At 38.9% G+C, this 25,726-nt stretch overlaps 2 protein-coding genes across 6 annotated transcripts in view; both read left to right on the top strand.

The window, feature by feature from the left end:
* The window catches only part of LOC6584375, a 36,001-nt gene extending 29,752 nt beyond the window's left edge, over window positions 1–6,249 (top strand). Inside the window, exons 4-9 of the mRNA XM_015161302.3 lie at window positions 1,028–1,200; window positions 2,688–2,804; window positions 2,930–3,226; window positions 3,363–3,634; window positions 5,067–5,270; window positions 5,342–6,249. Of these exons, the coding sequence (XP_015016788.1) occupies window positions 1,028–1,200; window positions 2,688–2,804; window positions 2,930–3,226; window positions 3,363–3,634; window positions 5,067–5,270; window positions 5,342–5,797 (1,519 nt within the window). The 3' untranslated portion in view covers window positions 5,798–6,249. The remainder of the gene's footprint in view (window positions 1–1,027; window positions 1,201–2,687; window positions 2,805–2,929; window positions 3,227–3,362; window positions 3,635–5,066; window positions 5,271–5,341) is intronic.
* Window positions 6,250–18,129: 11,880 nt separating this feature from the next.
* On the top strand, window positions 18,130–24,265 carry LOC6584374. Of its 5 annotated transcripts, none has more exons than XM_032732389.2 (27): window positions 18,130–18,519; window positions 18,584–18,643; window positions 18,698–18,760; window positions 18,820–18,903; window positions 18,960–19,043; window positions 19,099–19,179; window positions 19,236–19,316; window positions 19,372–19,452; window positions 19,508–19,588; window positions 19,645–19,728; window positions 19,792–19,860; window positions 19,926–19,985; window positions 20,045–20,074; window positions 20,695–20,751; window positions 20,807–20,866; window positions 20,934–20,993; window positions 21,061–21,114; window positions 21,177–21,245; window positions 21,308–21,367; window positions 21,423–21,482; window positions 21,544–21,609; window positions 21,665–21,724; window positions 21,786–21,851; window positions 21,929–21,988; window positions 22,057–22,119; window positions 22,181–22,243; window positions 22,308–24,265. In XM_032732389.2, the coding sequence occupies exons 1-27, from the start codon at window positions 18,258–18,260 to the stop codon at window positions 24,200–24,202; spliced, it is 3,813 nt and encodes a 1,270-aa protein (XP_032588280.1). In that variant the 5' UTR covers window positions 18,130–18,257; the 3' UTR covers window positions 24,203–24,265. The 5 variants fall into 5 exon arrangements, with proteins under 5 accessions (XP_032588280.1, XP_032588279.1, XP_032588281.1 ...); XM_032732388.2 differs by having other exon boundaries at window positions 18,695–18,760; XM_032732390.2 differs by lacking the exon at window positions 19,236–19,316 and having other exon boundaries at window positions 18,695–18,760.
* Window positions 24,266–25,726: the final 1,461 nt, after the last annotated feature.

Here is a 25,726-nt window from a genome sequence, read left to right as displayed (position 1 = left end):
TTGATTACATATCTAACAGTAGACAATTGCTGATTGATACGTAACTCAGATTAGTTAGACTGCAGAGATTTATAGAGTATTTCAAATATGTGCATATATAGAAAGTAATTTTCCAATCAGAATCTAGTCAAACTCTTTTGGAGATATAAATAAGAGCTGAAGATAAATGTATAAAATTAAATATGAAGATACATATATTAATTGGTTAATATTTAATAATAATAGCTGAAGATAATTACTTCAGTGTGCTACAATTCTACAGAATGCAATACTTTGCAAGAAATCAATCTGGCAAATAAAATAAATGTCCGCAAAGAAATGTCATACATATATTCCTGCCAGTCTATAAATAACTACTACAACTAAAAGTTTCACTGATATATTATCAATTGCAGACTGGACAACTTGCTCGTTATTTGAGGACTCTCTTACGTCTCTTCAACATATTCTTTTAGCATCATTTGTTGGCCAAATCTTAGATTTTAGCTGCCAGTCATCTGTATTTCATATTCAATTCAATAGCAAAGACATTGCAAATTGCTCATTGCTATGACACTCACTTGTGAGCCCATGCCTTCTTCAGCTCTATAGGGCATTTCCGCGGCGACATTGCCTGTGAAACGCTAACTTTCTCGCCGCTCCCACAGCATCACAATTGCCAACAACTAAATATGAACAGTTACGTTTTATGACCTTGCCGACATTTGCGCCGTCATTTGCCAGATTTGAATCCAGTTGCCCGGCTGTCCTCTGCTCGTTGCTGGTTGCTGGACAATTTGGTTATTCAATTATTGCTGCATTTGGTTGCAGTTGCATCGCTCGGATCCTTCGCACTGTGGCTGTGCAGCCGATTTGCATACGCAAACAAACAATTTGCTTTAATACTTACTCTTATTTATTTAGCCGGGATCTAATTTTTTCCTTTTCCGCTTTCCTTTTTTTCTTTGCCATTTTCCATTTTCCATTTTCTATTTGCCATTTTCTATTTGCCATTTTCTATTTTCTATTTTATATTGCTCTCGTTTAGCAAACGCATGAGGTGCACCACAAATATTTATCTAACGGCTCTGGCAATTACGGATATTGCGTACCTGACCTTTGTATTAATTTTATCACTCAAACACTACGAATATATCAAATACCACTGCGAGCTGTATTGGCTCCTCTACGGATTCGTAGTGTGGCTATGCGATGCGTGCGGTAAGTGAAAATTATGAAATTCGATTATATGGGAGAATAGGGAGCTAGTTATGGAGAAGATAATTGAAGGAGAATAAATATTTATAGAGAAGATCCTGCTACCTTTTAGGTAACATAATCTTAGCCGAACAAAAGAAAATTATAGGGTGTAGTTATTACAGGTAAACTTCTAGGGAATATGTGAGACATTTTCAGCCAAGACCCGCTCTGTAGTAGTTCTGAGGTGGGACTGAGTCTATTTCTAGTTTTGGTGTGGCAGCTGGTAGATCATAATTCTATCTGCTATTCCAGTTAAACCCCAGTCTTGTGGATCTTGAGACAGGTCACGTTTGAGCCTTTTCCTAATTATAGCAGTATTGTCCACACGCATTGCTTGATTGAGTTTGGATGTGTGTCTAGGTTCTCGAGGTACTTCTTGGCCATCTTTTGGATTTTATAGCCAATTTTTGGCAGCTTGGGGTCTCGCTAGATGTTTCTGCATTCATTATGTTCCACTTCTCCTGAAGAACAAAAAGCTTATTTTGCAGGATAACATTGTAGAGGCCAGAATCTTAGATAAGTACTCCTAAGCTTCTCAGATTTTGGCTCAGAGTAACACCCTGGTACTTTATATATAAGACGATGAGTTCAGCCTCTTCCACTGAGAGTTCCAAAGATAATTTGCAATAATGTTCCACGTTCCACTTCTCAGCCCATTTCCGGAGCACTTTTAGGCATTGCCTAGCCTGGAACAGGCAGCTGCAACGGACCCAGCTCTCCCATGGAGTGCAGTCAGCTTAGATTTCACTTAATATGATCAAGTTGCATTTTATTTCTATCAAGTTGAATTTGCTGCTATTCAATTATATCAATATATAAATTATTGAAATGCATATAGACATTTCTGAAATCCCCTTAAGTTGACATAATTGAGTTGCTTTCACTAGCGGCATGAAACAAAGTGAGCTTAAATGAAAAATCCATAAAAGCTTCAAGTCCAGCGAAAATCCTTGAGCAGCCTTAAGTAGAGGACAAACAATTAGACGAAAATTGAGAAGTAAATTGGAAAGGAAAACGAAGCTGAGGCAGCTCAGAAATGCGCCCAGAATACGGAATTCAATATTTGAAGAAGTTTAAGCGCTCATTAATCAAGCAAATTGTTTAAGCAATATATATTGTATATATGTATGTATATATATATGTACATATATTAGAGACAGATATACAGTTAACTGTGGTAGTTAGTTGACCACTAACTGAGGTAATTTTAGCGCCTGCCACAGGCACAGGTGAGCCGCTCTACAAAAGGCACTTTGATGAGTAGTGGGCGGTAGGCGGTGGGCGGTGGGCGGTGGGCGGTAAGCGGGACATTATTAATAGCTCGACTGTGAGCGCGTTCGTGTTCAACAACTGTATACTGATATCGGCTTGCTTGAATTGTTCCCATTCCACACCCACACACTCAACCACTCAACCACTCACACACACACACACACACATACACACAGCATACATCTCAATTTACATAGCCGTGTGCTTTACTATCGAGCGATTTATAGCGATACGCTATCCGCTCAAAAGACAAACATTCTGCACGGAGTCGCTGGCCAAGAAGGTAATAGCAGGTGAGTGTGTGTGGGCAGCGCCTAGGCTAGGTATGGCCTGGCCTGGCCTGGCCTGGCCTGGGCGTTGCACGTTGTGTTGTTGCCACGGTCGCAGCACTGAGCCAGCCTTTGTATTGTTTTGACAGCCGTCGCGCTCTTCTGCCTGCTGACTACGCTCTCGACGGCGTTCGAGCACACATATGACATCAATTGGAAATTGATTGATGGCGCCTATAGGCCCTGCAATCTGACGCTGGCAAATGTGTCGCCCATGCCAACGCCCACGCCCACGTCCACGCCCATGCCCACACCGGCTCAGACCATGACCACGGCATGGCATATAGAGGAGCCAGCTGGCAATCCAGCCACGTCTCGCTATCTGGAGCCTTTCGATTTGAGCAGCGACAGCGGCAGCGGCAGCGGCAGCGGCGCCGGTGAGCCAGGTAAAGTAAAGTAACTTAAATGCTGGCTGCTCTTTAAATACTTTTTATTCGCATAATCAATTTCACTCTTCTCCTCCCTCCCTCTCTCTCTCTCTCTCTCTCTCTCTCTCTCTCTCTTTTGCTGTCTCTTTGGCAGACCACATTCCAAGCAGGCAGCGACGGTTACCAGCATTCACGTCCGCCTCTGTGGGCGTGACTGCGGCAGCCACTGAGCCGACAACAGCGTCGGCCACTGCGAGCTTGTTGCAGTTGTCACGTGCCAGACGCAGCGAGGACAACTACAACTATAACAACGATGCCAACAACAACAACAACAACAACAACAATGACAGCGGCAACGACAACAACAACAACAACAACAACAACAATAGCGCATTCGCATTTAACATTACGGAATACTGTCAAAATGTAAGAAAAGAATGTGAATGAGAATCGCACGTAAATTTAATGCCCTGACGGACTTACCGAGCCACTGTATTGGACAAGCGAGAATTGCGCAGGGAATAATCAGAAATTCGAGGGAAAAAACTGAAATGTCATGTATACCATTATTTTAACCCATATACATACAGCGCTTAATTTAAAAAAAATATGAATTTTACTATTACATAAACCCTAAAGTCTACTAAAAAATTGATATACACACACATATAAAATATATATATGTATCTGGGTAATTGCTTTAATTTAGATGCATTATAATCTGTTTGTGTTGAGCCTATTGATATCTAAATCTAGATATGTATACTATATATACCATATATAAAGATCAGCTTGAATCACTATATTATATAACACTCATACAATAGATTGCTCTCTAAGAAACTAACTTTATTGCGTAATATAATATATAAGTACATATTTAGCTCTCAGTAGAAAAGATATAAGTTATTTTTAAACTAGAGCAAAGATTTTCTTTATTCAAATGTCTCCAATCTGTATGCTGTAGAAAATTCAGTTTTTATTATGTAAATTCTTCAACATATCATAACCAAATTATGAATTATAGGATATCCATCTATAAAATGAGTTTGGTTATGAAAGGCTGTTCGATTTATGAAAGATCTGCAGAGCTGCATTAAAAATGTAGAGTACGCGCAATTGTCTTACAAGTCAGCCTCTCTTGAATAATTCCCCTCTTCCAGTCATCTGTATGTCCAGAGCATTTGACTGTGCCTAGTTGCTCTCTGATTCAAACGACTAACGAAATGAAAAGAGTATATTGGTTTTGTGTAGTGTATTTCCTTTTCATCGCAATGTTGTTCATCCGCCTGTCTTTTCTCTTGATATTACTTGAATTGATTACGCTGGGTCTACTAGAAGTGTAGTAAGCTGGGAATTACTATATATAATAGAGAAACTCTATTGAGGAGTTAAAAGCTTTAAATTAGTTTTTTTTTTTACATATATTTGTAAGCAATATAACATCAAAAATATATATAGAGCTGCAGACGTGGTTTGAGACGGCATACTCCAGAAATGTACTCTTAGGATCCTCTATATATCGACCAAAAACAATGTATTCGCGCCTACTGAGGACTTTGTAATTTATATTAGCTATAGAGAGTTTTATTCAAGTCTCTTCATTCCAGAGTTTTTGAGTTAAAATCATTCAAACCGAGGGGGTTTAGTTTCTAGCTTTAAATATGGACTTTTCGAGATCAGAAAATCTATGTCAATGATATGTATAAGTAGTTGTTAGTTTCGAGCGGGTATTTGACAATAATATTGACAATACCAATAAGAGCCCTCTTTTGTGATTCAAGTTTGTTATTTGAAATGAAAAATATGGAACATCTTCTAATTAATTGGCATTTTGATAAACCTCTTTCGTTTGCAGATGACTTTCTACACCAATGGGCTGTCGAGTCTGGGCCAGAATGCGCTCTACTTCAATATCTGGAGCGTTTACACGCTGATTGTGTTCGTGCTGCTGCCGCTGTTCGTGCTGGCCACATTTAACTGTTTCCTCATTCTGCTTGTGCATCGCTCGAAGAGTCTGCGCGGCGATCTGACCAATGCCAGCAGCATTAGGCGTACCAAGGTAACTGAGCAGCCACGCCCACTCGCCAACTATGAGCGCCCATAATTGTTGAACTAATTGACTGATTGCAGCGCAAATCGAACTCGGGCCTAACGGGCAGCGTCTCGCAGGAGAATCGAGTGACCATCACGCTGATTGCCGTCGTCCTGCTGTTCATCGTCTGCCAGCTGCCGTGGGCCATCTACCTGATACTGGTGCAGTACGTGGACATCGAGATGAACATACAAAGGATAGCGGGCAATGTGTGCAACCTGCTGGTGGCCATCAATGCGGCTGCCAATTTTTTCTTATATTGCGTGCTGTCGGACAAGTATCGCAAGACGGTGCGTGAGCTGGTCACCGGCTATCGCTATCGCCATCGACATGCACGCAACAACATCAGCCTCTATGTGCCACACACCAGCACCACGCTCAACGGTGACGGTGCCAGCAGCGTGGGCAGCGGCGGTGGCTACAATGCCTACGGTGGTGCCAGCAGTCGGCGTTGCCGTGGCAAGGCGGCGGTTGCAAGGCGCCTGATTGCGTGAGTCACCAGCCGATAGTTTCCTCCGATCAACGTTTTTGTTTTCTCTCTATAGATATATATATTTTTGTTTTCCTATACTCTAGATATACATTTAGTATGTCTATTTTTCTTTGTTCTTTCTTCTATATATAAATATCTTAGATATATAGTACGTACATATACATACATATATCATATATGTTTTTTTTTTATCAGTCAAATTCGCAAGCTGTACAATCCTAAACTACTCTGTAATAGGCTAAGTTGAGCAATATATGCGTAAATATTTTAACTTCATGTATATAAATATATAGATTACACATATATTTATCTATATATGTACATGCATATACTACCAAACATTTGTGCCATATATGTGATGATTATAGTTATACGATCTGTAGCTATCCTAAACGTAATTATTGTTGTCCTAAGTGTCAGAAATGTAGTCTAAATAAATCATTTTTTGAACTACTTCGTAGTCGATTCATTCGGTGGTAAGAAATGTAACGCTGTAGGTAAGAGTGTTTTTATGGTGGGTGCCTGGTCAAGAGATAGCTGGAATCTAGCGCAAAGCACTTGGATTGAAGTGCTGACTAACTTTTGTTCTAGATGGATTATTGTATTACGAATTGGTTATCGTATTACTAATAAGTTTGCCAAATGGAAGATATATTCAAAATATTAATTATGCAAAAGCTGGGTCGAAGATCAATGAGAGATTGGCAGTAAATTGGAAATCTTTGCTATTTGTCTTATTTAATAAACGATAAAAGTATCAAGTAAACGGATCGATTATTATCGATAATTATTCATTTAATAATTATTATGACAAAAGGTAAAGTAAAATTTGAGCAGTTTGCTTAAATTCTCTACAAGAGATCGATAATCAAATAAGTTTATCGATTGTTATCGATAATAAGGAAATGTAGAGAAGTACAATATTTCAGTTGCTGTCGTTGTTTTTCGATGTGAGAAGTATTCGATATAACTACAGCTCTGCAGCTCTTCAGCCTGATCGAGAATACATAAACACTTTATAGGATCGGCCACGCGGTCACACGGTCAGTCCATACATTTTTACAATAATCTCAATTCATATTATATGGGCTCAATGGGTTTATGGCATATAAAAATGAGTTTATCTATCAATTCCTACTTCATCTCTTGACAGTTTTCAATTTCCATTTGCGGCTCTTATCTATAACTGCTTTCAATTGGATAACTGGCCATTTGGCAATAACAGAGCACGAATTGTTGTCGAAGAACTGACTCGAGTTTGGTTGAGCGTTGTCAACGAAGGAGAGCGAGAAATGTGACCGCTCGACAGGAAATTGTCTATCGATTAACATCTGCAGCCAGAACAAGCGTTGAGGAATAACGCAGCTCTGTCATATTTCGCTGGCACTTGATTGAAGCAAACGTCAAAACTTGAACGGCAATAGGAACTGGAAAAGGCCGTTGACAGCTGTCTGAAAAGGGAGGGGGTACAGAGGTAGGTAGGTAGGTAGGTAGGTAGCAGAGCTTGAGAATATTGAAAATAGACAGCAGTCAATGCTGGGCTGCTGCTGCCACAATGGGAAACTGTGAAAGTTGAAAAAGTCAGGGCGAGCCGAGTGGCCTCAGGTAAAGCCAGGAAATTGCATTATTTCAAGTTCAACTGTAAAGGTAAATACCAATTGATAGTGTGGCACGCATTGAGGCCACAAAGCCGATACGCTTCGCACACACTGTAACTAAATGCAGTTAAGCCTTTTTTGGGAATGCGCTTAAACCTATGTACAATGGGAATTGGGCTAAAACACGTTGCAATACGAAAATCGGGGCACAACTTGTGCAGACAAAACTTATGCACAGCGGGTAGTCGAGCCAGACCGCGTTACCTCTATATATGTAGGTATATATATACAGCACGAGTCATCAGCATAGCGCAACTTTCACTTTGCCAGCTAGTGCTTACATATATTTTCCTAGATTGTTCGAGCTATAGTCCTACAAGTCCTGAGCTCTTATACCTTCTGAGCTCGACAAACAGACAGACGGATACGACTAAATCGACTCAGCTTGTTGCCCTGATCAAGAATATATATGTACTATGGATTTTGCCACGCCTCCTTCATTTAACAGACCGATCTTCCATTTTTAATGGGTTCAGGGTGTAAAAAGAATCGCTCGAATAATATAGAAAATAATAATTGGTGCGTTAATGTGGAGTATGAGCTATCCCGATTACGCGCAGTGTATTTTACTGTGCATGTATGCAGAAATATATATATACATATGCATACATATAGTAAATATACCAGTCAAAAGGCAACACACACGCACACACACGTACATCGACTAACTGTAACAAACGTAATGGAGTAACAAACATTTGTGGTTTACTGCATTTGTTCCTGTGCGTGTTTAAGTGTGTGTGCGTGTGGGACACACACAAAAGCACTCTGTAAATACACTTGCAGTGATGAGCCAAAAAAAAAGAATATAAAGCCAACTACAACAATTGCTATCAGCAACTGTGTGTGTGTGTGTGTGTGTGTTTGTGCATTGAGAGTGTCAGTTGCCTAGAACGGCTTTTCCCTCAATTTCCCCGGCAAGCTTTCACCGCACACACACACTCATACAGTGCACCCTTTTTCTCTGTTCGTGTTCATGAAAAATTACAAGTCAGCGTCACAATTGAAATATTTCCGCCTCAACGAACAGAAATGCGCAATCGAAAATAGTTATCTTGCCATTGGAATTTGCCAGAAATATGCAGCTGGCGGGGCGACTGGTCGGTCGCATGCGGATATGCCAGCGACAGACAGACAGACAGACGGCAGAGACAGACAGCCAGCGCTGTGGACAGACGACATGTGCCGGCATATGTGGATTATATCTCTCTCTGAATGTGTGGGTGTGTGTGTGTGTGTGTGTGTGTATGTGTGTGTTTCTCCCTGACTCTGTTTTTGTGTGAGGCATCGCCTACCCACTTTCAAGCTGCTTTGGTTGGTCCGAAATTTCCATATTTGATTGTTTTTGAGCGCCTGCAACAACAACAAGTACAACAACAACAACAAAAACAACCACAATAACAAATGGTTCGGCTACGACGCGTCGTCTGTTTATTGAAAATGGTTTCGACTGGCCAGCCGCTTGGCGAATGCAATGTGGCATACTTCTGGACGCATGCCACAATCATTAAAATGTCCAGCTAATGTGACTTTTTGATGCGCTGCCAATAGAGCGCAGACTTTAAGAATGTTGCAAAAGAAACAAACAACTCTCTTGGGTATCAACGAAATGCTTGAAGCTTGAAGGTATGAGCACAAGAATTTATTCTAAATTTAGAAGAGCAGATGATAAATGCTTTAAATGCAAACGCATTCAGTCGAGTCTCGATAATTCGTACCCCGTTAAATCAAAAATCGCGATAAATCGAAACAAAATTCTATCCCCTTGAAAGAAATTCATTCTCAATAATTCTCGATAATTTGAATTTCTATGTAAACCCAAAAATAACTGATCCCTTTGCCATTTCGACTTATCGGGATTTTAATGTATATATATGCATAGAGAATATATGTAGGTTTCAAACTGTTATATATATCACATATGTATTAAGCTCTTGCGTTCCTTCTCCTTCTTGTTATAGAGCTGCTCGTTATCCTTCTCAATCGGCTCAACGCACACGTCGCAAAAGCATGGAAAGCATTCTTACACACATACTCCCACATTCACATATATGTACTTATACGCACCCTCACATATACTTATACACTCAGTCAGAGATACGAAGTACGCATGACAAAGCGGCTTAAGTCATATAAAAGTACTGTTAGTACTTAAGTGGGCCGATTAATAAATACCTCGTAAATGAACTCTATCTGCCCTATTGAGCAGCCAAGATTTTCAAAGTAGTTTTAAGCCAATTCACAATCATTTAATGCACTATGTGTTGACATTATCCATTGTTCGTATTGGCGTTGAAGAAGATTTGCATGAATGATTTACAGCTACATTACTCCCTTTCACATACCTTTTCCCAATTCTATCATTCCACATGTAACCCATGCAATGGGTATTCAGACTAGGAACAAAGTATCAACAGAAGTCTTCCAGAAGTTGTCAAAAAGTTGCTTCAATAATAACTTTTGCATATGAAATGCTCTCGCTGAAAAGAGTCAGCGATGTGGCAACTCTGAATGTAAAGCGTAAGTTATTATGTTAAGTAATAGTCGCATTGAAATAGAAACGGTAAAAGAAATTAGTTTGCATCCTCAGTTGAAAATGTATTAATAAAATTTTCTGAAATAGTGTAGAAGCTGAATTTTGATAAAATAGGCACTTGAGATAAATTTTTATAATAATATTATATGTACATATCATTTATACATTGAATGCACAGCTCCACAGGTTTTTCCATAGATGAAAAATAATATAGCGTAAGGTATACTCAGGCGATGTAGCATAAATGTAAGGTATGCAAGGGTATAATTGATTTGTTGAAATATATGTAACAGGCAGAAGGCGTGGCGTGGGTATGTGTGTGTAATTCTTGTGTTAGCAGAAAGACGCACTTGTTATAAATAGAACCTATTGAAAATTGAAAAGCAGGGTATATTGTTTATGTGAAAATGTATATAGCAGGCAGTAAGGATATATACACACAATCTTGATCAGAATAACGAGGTGAGTAAATTTAGCTATGTCCATCCGTCTGTCTGTAAAAACTACTATAATACAGTATATATATTAAATACTAAAGCGAACATACTGTATTAGATATATGCGTACAAATTCCTTTCACTATCATCAAAGTAGGCTACACAAACTTGAAACATTCACTACTTAGAACGGACTTGTAATTCCCAAGTTGTTATAGCTTTCACAGAGTGTCAAGGCATCGAGAACGAAGCAGTTGTCGGAGTTGAAGTTGCTCACAGAGCGACTTCTTCTTAATGAATTTTGAACAAATAATAAATACATCCACATTTCCAGTAGGGCATAGATTTTTGGTTATTTCATCTTTAGTCGGAGTTCTGGTAAGTAAACCGATAAAGGTGAAATAACCATTAAAATCAATACATAAGAAACTAGTGAGAGTGCTCTAGGCGAGACTGTTCGACTAGCAGATACTCTGCAGCGTGCAGTGGAGCTGCTGTGCCACTCATTCTCAGGCTGTTTAATGGCGTTGATTTTCTGGTTATTTCATCTTTAGTCGGAGTCTTGGTAAGTAAACCGATAAAGGTGAAATAACCACTAAAATCAATAAATAAACTAGTGAGAGAGAGTGCTCTAGTAGAGACTGCTCGACTAGCAGATACTATGACTGCTACAAAGAGCAGCTGACTGACATAGTGCACTCATGGCTAGTGCTCACTGTAGTCTGTATATATATGTCGTATCAGTGCGATATTACACTGTTGTTGAAGTTACTGTGGGATTTCTTGATGCAATAGTGTTGAGAAACACCCGCAGTTCGTATTAATCGATTCATTAGTATTGTAGTAACAATTAAAGGATGTGTTGTCGCTAAGAGAGAGAGACAGCTATAGTTGTTGCTGAACGTGTGGTCGGTCGGTCCCTGGTGTCACTGGGTGAGAGCGAGACGGCTAGTTATGTCGTTCGCAGCAGGGTCGCTCTGCTTTCGATGAACAAGAATATGCAACCAGGATTAGACAGGAGAAGAGAAATCAGACTTGGTCAAAGACAATTTTGAACCACAAAGAGCTTTGTGAAAGAATTAAGCGACACCGGGAACTCGTTGATACGCGTAGCTATTGAAGGAAGGCATAAACGAGAGAAAAATGTATTAAATAAATATGCTCTCACATTCGTACGTATATACTCATAATGCAGCCCATGCGCAGTCGCTGCTGCGTTGTCAACTGCGCAGTTAGCAGAGCGCGTGGCACAGAAGCTCACTGCACGCTACAGTGTATCTGCTAGTCGAGCAGTCTCGCCTAGAGCACCCTCACTAGTTTCTTATGTATTGATTTTAATGGTTATTTCACCTTTATCGGTTTACTTACCAAAACTCCGACTAAAGATGAAATAACCAAAAAACCTATGCCCTACTGGAAATGTGGATGTATTTATTATTTTTTCTAAATTAATGAAGGAGTCGCTCTGTGAGCAACTTCAACTCCGACAACTGCTTCGTTCTCGATGCCTTGACACTCTGTGCAAGCTATAACCATTTGAGAATTACAAATCTGTTTTATGTAATGACTGTTTCAAGTTTGTGTAGCCTACTTTGATGATATTGAAGGGACTTTGATAAATAAACAAGGCAATTCACACTTTGGATAACTTTTTCTACAAAAATTGGAATCAAATCTATTTTAACCAACGCTGTCTTCATTGGCATGCAGCAGGCGTTTCATAGAGCGACCTCTTCTTCATTAATTTAGAAAAAATAATAAATACATCCACATTTCCAGTAGGGCATAGATTTCCTGGTTATTTCATCTTTACTCGGAGTTTTGGTAAGTAAACCGATAAAGGTGAAATAACAACTAAAATCAATCAATAATAAACTAGTCAGGCGGGACTGCTCGCCTAGCAGATACCCTGTAGCGTGCACTGAGCTGCTGTGCCACTCATTCAACGGCTCTTTAATAGCGTAGATTTCCTGGTTATTTCATCTTTAGTCGGAGTTTTGGTAAGTAAACCGATAAAGGTGAAATAACCACTAAAATCAATAAATAATAGACTAGTGAGAGAGAGTGCTCCAGGCGAGACTGCTCGACTAGAAGATACCCTCTAGAGTGCAGTGAGCTGCTGTTATCCAGTTAGCATAACAGAGCAGGAGGATAACATGGTGACAGAGCAATTGTCCGACAGGATAAAAGGAAAATTTGGCAACAGTATAAGAGGATAACAGAATTGTTATATTCAAGTCATTCCAGAGATTTTTCCACATTGTTGCTGACTGATTATCGGCGTACTTTATTTGGCACTTCGATCTCGTCTGCTTGCGATAGGCAAATATTATTATGATAATAATCTATTTCAATTGCCGGAGCGCATTTGCGAATAATTTAAATATTTCATGAGAGTTTTATGCATATGAAAAGACAGTTAACATTTGTTGTTTTTATTATCGCAATTGTTTTTGCAATTGCTGGCATTGTTATTGATGTTGCCGCCCGCAGGCTCATTCTATTTATTTATTTATATAAAGCGATTTGTTTGGTTCGGTTTTATTTTTATGGTGCAGGTTGAAATGTTTTGACCAGCAAAGCCATAAAATGTGCATGGCAAATTTTACAATGGAGCCTCGTAAAATTTTACGTAAATTGCCAAAGCGTCAAATGTGCTGTTGCTAAATAAAAATGTGTGTGTGTATAGGGAGAGAGAGAGAGAGAGAGAGAGAGAGAGAGAGAAGGGGGGAGGGCAGGCTGGTATGTTCAAGCTAAGAATGGGCGGGCAAAACTGTTTGTGGTTGAAGGCAGTTAGCCAAATAAATGTACAACTAGATAAACAAGCCGTTGAAACGGCTTCTAGCTAGAGTCGAGCACACACACACACACACATATACATACACAACTACTGGCGCAAGTAATGTGCGGCTCAGCCTGAAAGTAGGCAACAAAAACGCACGCAGCTCCAGGCCGCATTCACTTTGGCCTTCCCCTTTATCAACAGCTGACTCCCTGTTTGCTTTACATTTTATAGTATTACCTTACTTGTGTGTGTGTGTGTGTGTGTGTATGGATATGTGTGAGTATGGTGTTACAGCCTTGCTGAGTATATTATAAATTTGTCTCAAAATATGGGCACCCATAAAAGTGTTAAATATGGTCAACCTTTCGCCAGAGCAAACTAATCTACCGATTTTCTAATTATAGCGGGAGATGTATAGAAATATATGCATATATATATATATATATATATATATATATATATATATATTGCAAGCTCTAGCTCTAAGGAGAAATAATTAAATAACTAGCTTTCGATAAGGGTTTTGATCGATAATAAAATATCGAGAGTAGCTATCGATATATAAAGAAAAACTTGATATGCGCGTGATATACACGGACCTAGGAAAAAAATTTCAAGTCTCTAGCTCTTATATCTTCTGAGATCGACGCGTTCATACATACGGACGGACGGACGGACGGACGGACAGACAGACGGATAGGGCCAAATCGACTCAGCTCATCGCCCTGATCAAGAATATATATACTTTGTAGGGTCTGCCACGCCTCCTTCTGCCTGTTACATACTTTTAACAAAACCATTATACCCTGATTTCCCATTTTCAATGGGTTCAGGGTATAACCATTGAAAATGGGCTCAGGGTATAAAAAGTGGTGTAATTTATCTGTATCAAATAAAAGGTTTATTATGTTTTTTTCTGTGATTTAAAAAAAAACCTTGGTCCGTCGAATATGGGAAATCTTTCAGGGTTTCTATTTGGATCCGTCGAATATGGGCAACCTTGCAGGGCTGCCAGATGGATTCGTCGAATATGGACAGCCAGTATGTACATATATTTATATATATGCTATATATGTATATGCTACTGTAAGATATATGAATCTATGTGTGTATGTACGCAAGATTTTATGTATAGAGGAATGCATTACATGTACATAATTATGCATGTATGTATGTATGCTTTTATGCATATAGCATATATCTTATCTGTGTATTCATGTATATGCATTCATATATCTAGATACATACATATTATTGCACTCTCTGTAATATAGTTTTATATATGGCATGCCAATCATGCTCTCTTGCACGCATATACACACATACAGAAATGCATATATGTATGTATGTGTGTGCGTGTGCATGTGGTTGACCAATATTCTAAGCCTAAGCATTTCGCACTTTCACTTAGGACATTTGGTTGCATTAGTTGTGCATTGTGGCTGCAGCCTATGAATAAGCTGCCAATTAGATTATGTAATACATACATACAAAATAGCGATACACGCACACACACACACACACACACACACACATACATCGGCAGGCATCAAATATTTTTAATTAACAATTTGCTGTGTGGGCCAACAAACATAGCAGCGACCTTATTTAATCAACTAACCGCAATCACACGCACACACATGTATATGCCATGAATGCATATTCAGATGTATTGGTGTCCATGTGTGTGCGTTTCAATTTTTAAGTGTAATGCTTGTTTTCTTATATTTGTGGAGAAAATTTGCTTAATTAAAAATAACAAGCACCAAGAACAGCAAAGCCAAATACAACAAAAGCAAAAGCCCAACAATAGCAACAACAACAATAACAACAACAGCAACAGCAACAACAAGAACAACGCAAACCGCAGAGCTACAAGCAAAACTTTGTTTAATGGTTAGTTAAGCGTTTAATTTGCAGAGGGTCTCGGTGCCCTTCTCATGTTTAGGGGAATCCAGAGTGACAGTTGCCAGAGGGTTGAACCGGGCCAGGGGCGGGGCAGAGAATGAGGGGAGGGTGGTGGTGGGGCAGGTTGATTGGGCCCATTGTCTGTGCAGTCAATGTCGGCGACTTTTCAAAAGCAAACATAAGCCTCATGTATGAGCAGCGACTGTACGCCTCTAACTGCTGCCCCAAACGAGGGTATATGAGATGATATAGGGTCCAAGTAGTAGTAGAAGCAGCAGCAGCAGTAGGTCAATAGCATTACCAATCCATCAAGTAAACAGCTGAGCAGAATAGCTGCACTCAAGACGAGCGCATCCCTGGCCTACCCTCTATTATAGGGTATTTTGGCTTCGTTCATGCTCAACCTACAGTTTGTAGCTTTTTGGCTTGCTGAAAAGCTGATCCCTGTGGCTTTCTGGCAGCCTCTTAAGTTTTCTTTTAATGTAATTTTGTTTGTTGTGAGTGGCGTTTGTTGTTGCTTTAGGACTTTTTCGCATCGATTTGAGCGGTGAGGCGAGGCCAAGTACTACGAGCCAGATATAGAAAAGACTGGCTAAAAGTATCTCCAATGAGTTCATGTGGGTTGGAGTTGGATAAGTTGTATTATCAATTCAACTGGAGCCAAGTACTTATAGATTTAAATTTGCAATCGAATTTATAGGTTGCTTGAAGCTCTGATCGAAACTAATTTCGATTTCGAGCAATGAAGTTTCAGTCGTTGCTAACCAATCGACATGATATGGCAGAAACTGTAGCTATTTGTTGCTGTTGTTATTGTTGTTCTTGTTGCTGTTGGCAATTGAAAATCGTGTTGGGCCAATGGCATAATCGGCTTAAAATTGGCGCACACTAAAATAATTTCTGTGTTAATTTTATTTAAAACGTCAAAAGCCGTCGCTGCCGTTGCAAAACTTTGGCCGGCGCGCCGGCGGCAAACGTCAGGCTAATGCCAATTAGACGAGAATGTATAGAGCCAGCCATGGCTGCCAAGGGAGTGAGCGAGGCAGAGAGCGTGAGCGAGTGGGAGTGAGCTTGGCTGAGATGCGACCGCAAAACATTTGCCGATCAGCCACGCAGATTATGCGATTCCCTTCAATTCTTGACGCATCTAAATTAAAAACAAAAACATGTAAAAACTGTGCGGGCGGGCGCTACCGACTGCAGAATACTTAATAAAGGTCAAAGCCTAGCCAGCTCAGTGTTTCGATTTGCCACGCCTCCAAATGGCGTTTGGCTAATCAATAGACGAGTACTATATAGCCAAAATTTATACCCCGCTAAATCGAAAATCGCGATAAACCGAAAAAATTCGATCTCCGAAAAGTTCGTTCTCGATAATTCTTGAACTTCGGTGTAAATCGGAAAAAAAAACTGATCCACTGGCCATATCGAATTATAGGGATTAAAATTAAGGATTATAAAGTTTTTCCCGCTAGATATATTCTGAAAACAATCTTAGAGAAGGAGCGTACAATTTATTTACTATCGCAGGCCAACATGATATACCATATGTTAATCAAGTTCCTAGCCCACAAACGGTCAGCGAGCTCTTGCACAGTACCAATATACTCTTTTCACTCTGTGAATGAGTATACCAAATCTGAAATTCGGAATGGGGAAAAACAGAAATAATAAGGCACACTTAAGACGGATGTGATTGACAGGCCGCGGGCCGTGGGTGTTGCTATATATCTAGATGGAAAGACAATCTAAATAAGTTTTTGCGTTTAGTCATTATTCAATTAAAATTTACAACGTCAGGCACGGAAGGGGCGGGGCCGTGGAGAGGGCGCGTGGGCGCCATGTCCTTGTAGGTTTTTTCTTATAATGTAATATAATTTGCCGCAGGCATCAGAAATGTTATTGGCCGACAAAAGAGGATGCTGCATTGTGCTGATGTTAATGTCGATGGGGATCCTGCTGATAAGAGAACGTTAAAGACGCTGTTAAATGACAGCAGCAGCAGCAGCAGCAGGAATACAGTAAATGTCTTTGCTTGACGGCACAACAATGTTCGAAACAAGGTTCAAGTTGCTGCTGGGCAGCTGAAGTTTTTGGCTCTGTCTGGCATGTTTACTGCGCGCAGCCAAGTAGGACTCGTTCGCTCAGTCTCTGAAGTTGTTGTTTTGTACAAGTTTTATAGGCCGGCAGTGGCAAAAATTTAACTTTTTAATTAAAGCCATGCAATTGTTGCGAACGCCGTTGCCGCCCAGACATGCGCCAGACAATAGCCGTCACACAATGCAGTCCAACGAGAAAGGCAGCAGCAGCAGCAGCAGCAGCAACAGCAACAGCAACGGCCAGCAGCAACAATAAAAGCAGCAGCGACAACATCGCTTATAATTTAGCGAAAAAAGGGGAGAATCGTGCCAAGTTGGCAGCGCAACAGGCAAACTTGACACAAAAACGAAGACGAGCGCAAAAAGAGCGCAAAAATGTGCATTGAAAAAGGGGGAGAATGAAGCTAACACGGTGAGAAAAAAAAGGCTCTTTGGCATGAAGAATTGTTAATACTCTCGCCACACGGCTTTGTGCTAAGTCGAAATAGGGCAAAGACTGATGCAGGAGTTATAGAAAGTGGCGTGATAGAAAGTGGTTGAGCATAAAGCCTAATGTACATTCATGAGAATTGCATAGAAGAGCGCATTATAATACATATCTATTAATCTACATATTTACAAATTTATCAATAAAGAAGTAGAGTCAAAGAAAACAGCAAAGACCCAAAGTATGACACCTATTAATGAGAATTGCATAGAAGAGCATTACAAAAATATACATATAGATATGTACATATAAATAAAATATAAATATATAGATATATATGTCGGGGCGTACTGATACGACACATATACATATGTATATGTGATCATATTATATGTCAATAAAAAGCAAATCATTAAAAAATAAAATTTTTACCAAGTAGGCTTAGACATACATACATATATCGAACTGAGGCAGTAGGAAACAGGAATACATGAGCTCAGTTTCATTCAACATATCAAGCTGAAAACAGCTGTAAAAATTTATAAAAAAAATTAAAATCAAAAAGGGAAACAGAAATTATTTTATATTCTGAGAGGGACAAAAACAAGAAAATGTCGCATAATGATGAAGCTGAATCTAATTCTGAAAATGAAGCTGATGATGAAGCTGAATCAGACACCGATGACAAAGATGTAAAGTCGCGTAAACTAAATGCCAAACATAAAGAAATTAAGGGCGATAAGAAAAAGAAAGGTAAAGACCGCAAAGAAACTGCTCAGCCATGTGGGAGCTTTATAGGGTCCTGTGTGAGTGACATAATTAAGGTTACATTTGAAGAGAAGTACGATGAAAAAGTCCTGGAAGCCAAGTCAAGTAAGTCGCCATAGCGGAACACACTAATTAATTTGTAATGCATAAAATCATTTGAAATCTTTAGAAAGCAAACAAAGTCTTCAAGGAAGTGTCAAATCTTTAAGCGTTGCTGATGAAAAAAGAGGTAAGTCGTTCGAATACGTAAAATCAATATGTAATTGATGAATTCGTCCAGAAGTCTTGGGAACCAAACAGAGTCAAGTGTGTACCGATTCTCTAGGCGATGATTCCAAAAAAAAGGGTAAGACGACATGCATCTGAGTAACAAAAGTGAATTTATAGTAGATGAATTTCAATTAGATACTTTAAGAAGCAAACAAAGCCTTCGGCGAAGTCACGAATCCTTACGTCAGGATTCCCAAGACGATGATTCCAAAAAGAAAGGTAAGAGAGCGTTCATCCCAATACAAGGACAGTTGTTAATAGACGAGATCAATTAGGTATTGTAAAAAGCAAACATAGCTCTCGACGAAGCTACGAGTCTTTGGGTCACGAATCCCAAGACGATGACTCCGAAGAGGAAGGTAAGACAACATCCATTGGAATATAGAATCAACTTATATAGACAAAATCCATTAGAAATGATTAAAAGTAAACATAGTCTCAAACGAAGCCACGCATCGTTACGTCATGAATCCCAAGACGGTTCCGAAAAGAAAGGTAAGACAACATCCATCAGAATATAGAATCAATTCCTAATAGATGACATTAATTAGGTATTATAGAAAGCAAACATAGTCTTCAACGAAGCCACGCATCGTTACGTCATGAATCCCAAAACGATTCCGAAAAGAAAGGTAAGACAACATCCATTAGAATACAGAATCAACTTATATAGACGAAATCCATTAGAAATGATACAAAGTAAACATAGTCTTCAACGAAGCCATGCATCCTTACGTCATGAATCCCAAGACGGTTCCGAAAAGAAAGGTAGGAGAATATTGTAACTTAACGAGCTCAATTTATAATAAATTAAATCAATTAGAAATCATAAGAAGCAAACATGGTCTTCAACGAAGCCACGCATCGTTACGTCATGAATCCCAAGACGATTCCGAAAAGAAAGGTAAGTCCACGTTCATTAGAATACAGAATAAACTTATAATTGATAAGATCCATTAGAAATCATAAAAAGCCAACATAGTCTTCGACGAAGCGGTGCATTTTTACTTCATGAATCTCTAGACGGTGGTGAGGATAATAAGGGTAAGTCGACATTTGTGAGAATATAGGGTATTATAAAAATTTTTAATGGATAACATCATTCAGAGCTTATAGAATATAAATCGAGTGTTCTAGTATGTGAGGCTTCTCAAGACGGTGAATTTAGTCAAATAGGTAAGACGATATCCATCAGAATACAAAGTAAATTTGTAATGGATGATATCATTTCGAAACTTTAGAAAGCACGCGTAGTTTTTCAGAAATTGACGAATATGCAAGCGATACAAGCGATCACAATGGTAAGTCGTTATAATACGAAAAATCCAATTTGCAATGCATGTGTGCACCGATTCTATAGGCTATGATTCTATAACCGAAGCTGACATTGGTAAGTCGAAATAAGTGAGAAGATACCAAATAAGGGTGGTTCAGGGGCACTGCCCGACCAAAAAATATCACAGTCTCTGTTAAGAGCTGAAATTTTCTATTCATTATACGTTTTTATTTGTATATACATACATCAGGAGCTCGCACACACACTCACAGATACACATACGCATACACATACACATACAAATAAGCACGCGCTCTGCTGACTGCGGTATGAGCATTTTTATGAAAATTCATTCCTTAATAACTTTTGTGCTAGAAAAACTTTCTAAAGCAAATTTTCAGATTATGATAATGGGATTTGTGTGCGTGTATTTGCTAATGCACAAATCTTTAGTGCTTCAAATACAGACCATTAATCGGTAATCATTATAAATACCTTCACTGCTAGTTTTTACGGTATACAAGTTATATTTTGAAAATCGGACAGACGAACGAACGGACGAACATGACTAAATCGATTCAGCTCGACATCCTTCTGATCAATTATATCTATAATATAAAATCTGCCCCGCCTCCTTTATGACTGTTACATACATTTTCACAAAACATACACTGAAATTCCATTTTCAATGGGTTCTGGGTATAAGTCAATTTGTAATGAATGAAATTGATTAGGAATTTTAGAGATCCAAGGAAGTAATGAATCCTTAAGTGAAGGTGATGATAACAAAGGTAAGAGAATAGAAATTGTAAATTTTTTATGGATGTTACCGATTTGATATTTTAGAAAGTAGTCATACGCTTCGTGGAGGAATCAGTTCTGTTAGTGAAGTGAAAAGTAAGACAAGTAAGTCGATTTGAGTGAGAATACAAACAGTCAATTTCTAATGGATGAAAACGTTTTCAAATCTTAGAAAGCAAGCAGAGTGTTCAAGCATGTGATAGTGCCCAAGGTGATGCTACCAATAAGACAGGTAAGAAGACATCAATGATAACACTACTACACTAATCTATAATAGATGAATAAATTTGAAATTTTAGAAAGCAAACTCACTATTGAAGGTAGTAGCGATTCGTCAAGTGATACTGACTCGGGTAAGTTGATATAAGTGAATTTACAAAAAATCACTCAAACGATTTCTTCAACTATGGTTTAGACTCGTTAGAAAGCAAGCAGAGTGTTATACTATGTAAGGCTTACAAAGGTGATGTCACCGTTAGAAATGGTAAGAAGACATCAATGTTAATAAAAACAATCTAATCTATAATATATGACACAATTTTGAAGCTCTGGAACACAAATTGATCTTGCGAAGTGATTCCTCAAGCGAAAGTGACGATAACGAAGGTAAGAGAATAAAAATAGCCAATTTGTAATGGATAAACCCGATTCTCAATTTCAGAAAGTAGTCATACGCTTCGTGCAGTATCCAATTCTGTTAGTGATGAGAAAAGTAATACAGGTAAGTCGACTTAAGTGAGAATACAAAAAGTAAATTTGTAATCGATGAAATCGCATTGAAGTTTCAGAAATCAAACCGAGTGCTCCAGAATGGGAGGACTCCCAAGGTGATTTTACTTATAGAAATGGTAAGAATACATCAAAAGGAAAGTTCATAACAAATAAATCACTTTGAAATTTTAGAAAGTAAACGTTGTCTTGGAGCAGGTGCTCATTATTTAATCGATTCTGATAGTAGCTCAAGTAAGTCGATATGAGAATATAAAATCAATAGGAAATAGATAAAATCTTTTCGAAATTGTAGAATGTGCGCTACATAGGGTTCAAGGATGCATCCAATGTGTAGGTGGTGGTCTTACTTATCTTAATGGTAAGAAGACAACAATGAGAACACAAAATTGATGATAATAACAAACAAATAAAAAATCACACATTTTACAATTTTAGCAAATAAACCTTATGTTGGAGCTCCCAAAAATTCTTTAGGCGATCCTGACAGCAGCTCAGGTAAGTCGACATAAGTGAGAATCGAAGAAGTCTAATTGGAAAAGATTGAATTCCTTTTGAAATTCTAGACTGTGCTTTACGTAGCTATCGAGGATATGACCATTCTCTGGGCGATGCTATTCACAAACGAGGTAAGGCATCAATAGAAATGCTAAAGACAATTTACAAAAAATCAACCGTTTTCAATTTTAGAATATTTGCAACATACCCTTCGGGCAACTAAGCATTATCCAAAAAATAAGCCCGAAATCAAAAGTAAGTCGATATCAAGTGATAACAATTGTCAATTAATAGCCAATGACTCGATTTTATACTCTAGAAACTCCTCAACCGAGTTCCGATAACGATGACGATAAGGAGTGTTCAGGCATTAAACACCTTATAAAGTACGTCACGCAGATTGTGGTTGCAGAAATCGTGCGCGGCGCTAAGGAAGATTCAGGTGCTGACGATGTTGACGAATTGAGCAAAAAAATATCTAGCTCTGTTATCGATGAGGTCGTTGAAGCTACAGTTAAAAATCTAAATTTTGACAAGATAACGGATGAGACTATGGATGCCTTGAAGAAAATTGTAAGCGCGAATGTACTTTTAGAAAAGGTTATATCGATGAGTGCAATACGAGCGGTGGGCGCTATGGATGCAACCGAGGAAGAGTTAGATATCATGAGATATAAGTTTTTCAAATCTGAGCTCTTACAAAAGAGAAAAAAGCAAAAAGTTGACACTGAAGCGCTGCTTGATGCGCCCGGGTTTGCAGCAAGGATTTATGATGATAAGTTAACGTATTGTGTTGCTGACTTCATCATTAATGATATCATTGAGAATCTGATTGATGATACTAGTGAGCATTTAACCGCTTATGTCGCCGAATACATAACGGAAGATATTCTCGACGAGCTATCGGCAGCATATTCAGAATACTTGAAGAAATCGAATGGTACGAACGACAGTACGAGCGAGGATGATACACCTAGTAGCTCTGTGAGTGCTTCAGACATATCCCAATCAACACCTAGAGCGAGCGACTCAGTAATTTGGAAGCAGTTCATCGATTATGATGACAGTTGTTCGTACGGTTTGCCAGTACCCAGAGTCTATGAACGATCGATTTTCACTTATGTCGATTTTATAGATAATCCCAACTACATTTTGACAGTGCCGAACAAACCAAGCTATGAAAAAATGATGACCGATAGGGTCAACTTCAATTTAGAACCTAACAATTTTGTTAAAGTCGGCGGCCGCTGGTTCGAATGCATATCGAATTTGCTAAGATTGCACTCGGCTTGGTTCGCCCACAAAAAATGGGACGTTGAGGTCTTTGAGATCAGTGTGTCTGACGTTTCCCCATCGGCGTTTGAGCTCATCTATGAATGGATGCGCTTTCGTACGCCCATCACTTTATTCAACGCCGTTAAAGTGCTGCAGGCATCTAGATTTTTGGAGATTGATATACTTAAAAAAGACTGCTTTAAGCTGATCTCTCAGTCCTATGTGCGAGAGAAAATCGGGTTTAAATTATTTTTGGATGCCGAGCAGAAGCCACTACTAGGAGACGTGCGAGATATCTTATTGGATCGCGTACGTAGCTACTTCTTGCCTTTGGTGGGCAGTGATAAATTCAAAGATCTGAAGCTTCGCCATTTGTTGAGCCTGCTAAATCGCGACACAATCGGTGTTAACTGTGAGGCCGAAGTGTTCTTTTCGGCATTACGTTGGCTGAGCAAATCGGAAAAGCGGCTCAAACACCTTGAGACGGTTATGAGGTGTGTGCGATTCCCTTTTTTGCCAATGCCCATGCTATTTAGCTTACGCAATATGGGAATGGAGGCGGAGAAGAAGCCTTTCGGCACCACAGAGCGTGTCCTGCAGGAATTCCAATCGAATCCGGATATGAGGCAATGGATACTCGATACAATGACCTACATTAGCTTGCATTTTCAGAGCGAAAACGATGGCGAAAATATAAAAAGGGAGCACAAAGAATACAAAGTTTTTCGTCCGCGAAACTGGATGTATCATCCCAGGTGCCCGTATCACTTGCAACGCATCAAGTATCCCTATCAGCATTCGTTCACTGAAGACGACTTCGACAAATTTGTACACACTGTACAACTTGAATGGTTAGGCGATTATCCACCGCCGGGTGATATGCAGAGTGTTGAATTTGATAGGATTACGGTTTATGCGCCTAAGTTGAGACCGGACTAGTAAAATGTTATATATATAATATGTACAATATATAAAATGCAGATAATAAATATTCGGAATTTATTTATTTCTTTCATGATATTATGAATGTTTTGTAAGTTTTCTTATAGTCAAGCCATAATAACAGTTGGTTCTTTAATTCTATATACTCTCTTCGCGGAATCAACCAAAGCAATCAGAAGTCCTCTCTCTCGCTCTGGCCAAGAGACTACGCTTTGTTTCGATTTTGTTTTCGGTTGCAGCGCCTTGAGTTGAACGATTCGTGTGACGTTCATTTAACGAACATCGTTCAGGGAGAGACACGATGGATGTTCGCCCAATGAGACGAGCTGCAAACTCACACAGTCAATGGCAATCGGTTTTCACATTCATAAACTCAATACACGTCGATGTGTTTAGTGAAGACGACCTTCGTATGCATACCAGTGCCTACACAAAAGACTCTTTGTTCGGGGACCAACCAGAGCGAGAGTGAGAAAAACGATAGCTGACCGATTTTGCATATTCTATATTTCCCACATTCTTCCTATCTAATTTCGTTGTCATTATCTCTCATAAGATGTGCTCACAAATTGAATTCCAGGTATCGTGCATATATTAACATACACCAACACCCACATCGATATATACACCAACATGAGAAACGAAACATACACCAACATATACATCACTGCAAATACTAATATACATATATACCAGCACATACATCAACACACACACTAACTTATACACCAATACATCAACATATACACCAACATATACAAAAACAAATACTCCAAAGTATACACCAACATATACATTAAGTTGAATACCAACACATACAGCATATACACCAACAAATATACCAACAAATTCACCAACTTATACAAAAACAAATACCCCAAAGTATACACCAACATATACATCAACACTTACATCAACATATACACCAATATATACAAAAACAAATACCCCAACGTATACACCAACATATACATTAAATTTAATACCAACACATACACCATATACACCAACAAATACACCAACATATTCACCAACATATACAAAAACAAGTAAGAAGGCTCTAGTCGAGACTGCTCGACTAGGAGATACCCTGAACCCCCTAAGCTGATATTTTAATCATTCTGCACTTTTATGCACACATACATACACATGCATCCACACGCACGCATAAGCCTGCGCTCTGCTAACTGCGCAGTAAGCAGCGACTGCGCTTGGGCTGCGCTGCAGTGTGGGCAATATTATGAGAATTTATTTGTTGAATAATTTCTTTTGTAGACATAAGATCTTAATGAAACTTTAAGAGTGTAATCATATGGTGAATATGTGTGTACATTCCAAAGCACAAGTCTCTAGTACTTGAAATGCGTTTTTTACAAATTGGTGGAGAAGGGGGCGTGGTATCCAAAATCTGTAAATTACAAAATCTTTGTATCGATTAACTTTATATACAACGCGAATTTGAAGACTCCAGTCCTAAAAATGTTCAAATTAGGCTGAAAAAACAAAATCAATTTTTCGATT

This window comes from Drosophila mojavensis, unplaced genomic scaffold (assembly GCF_018153725.1).
Source record: "Drosophila mojavensis isolate 15081-1352.22 unplaced genomic scaffold, ASM1815372v1 contig_136, whole genome shotgun sequence".
NCBI classification, from domain to species: domain Eukaryota; kingdom Metazoa; phylum Arthropoda; class Insecta; order Diptera; family Drosophilidae; genus Drosophila; species Drosophila mojavensis.
Note: the sequence above shows the minus strand (reverse complement) of the source record. Positions and strands in the feature narration are given on the sequence as shown.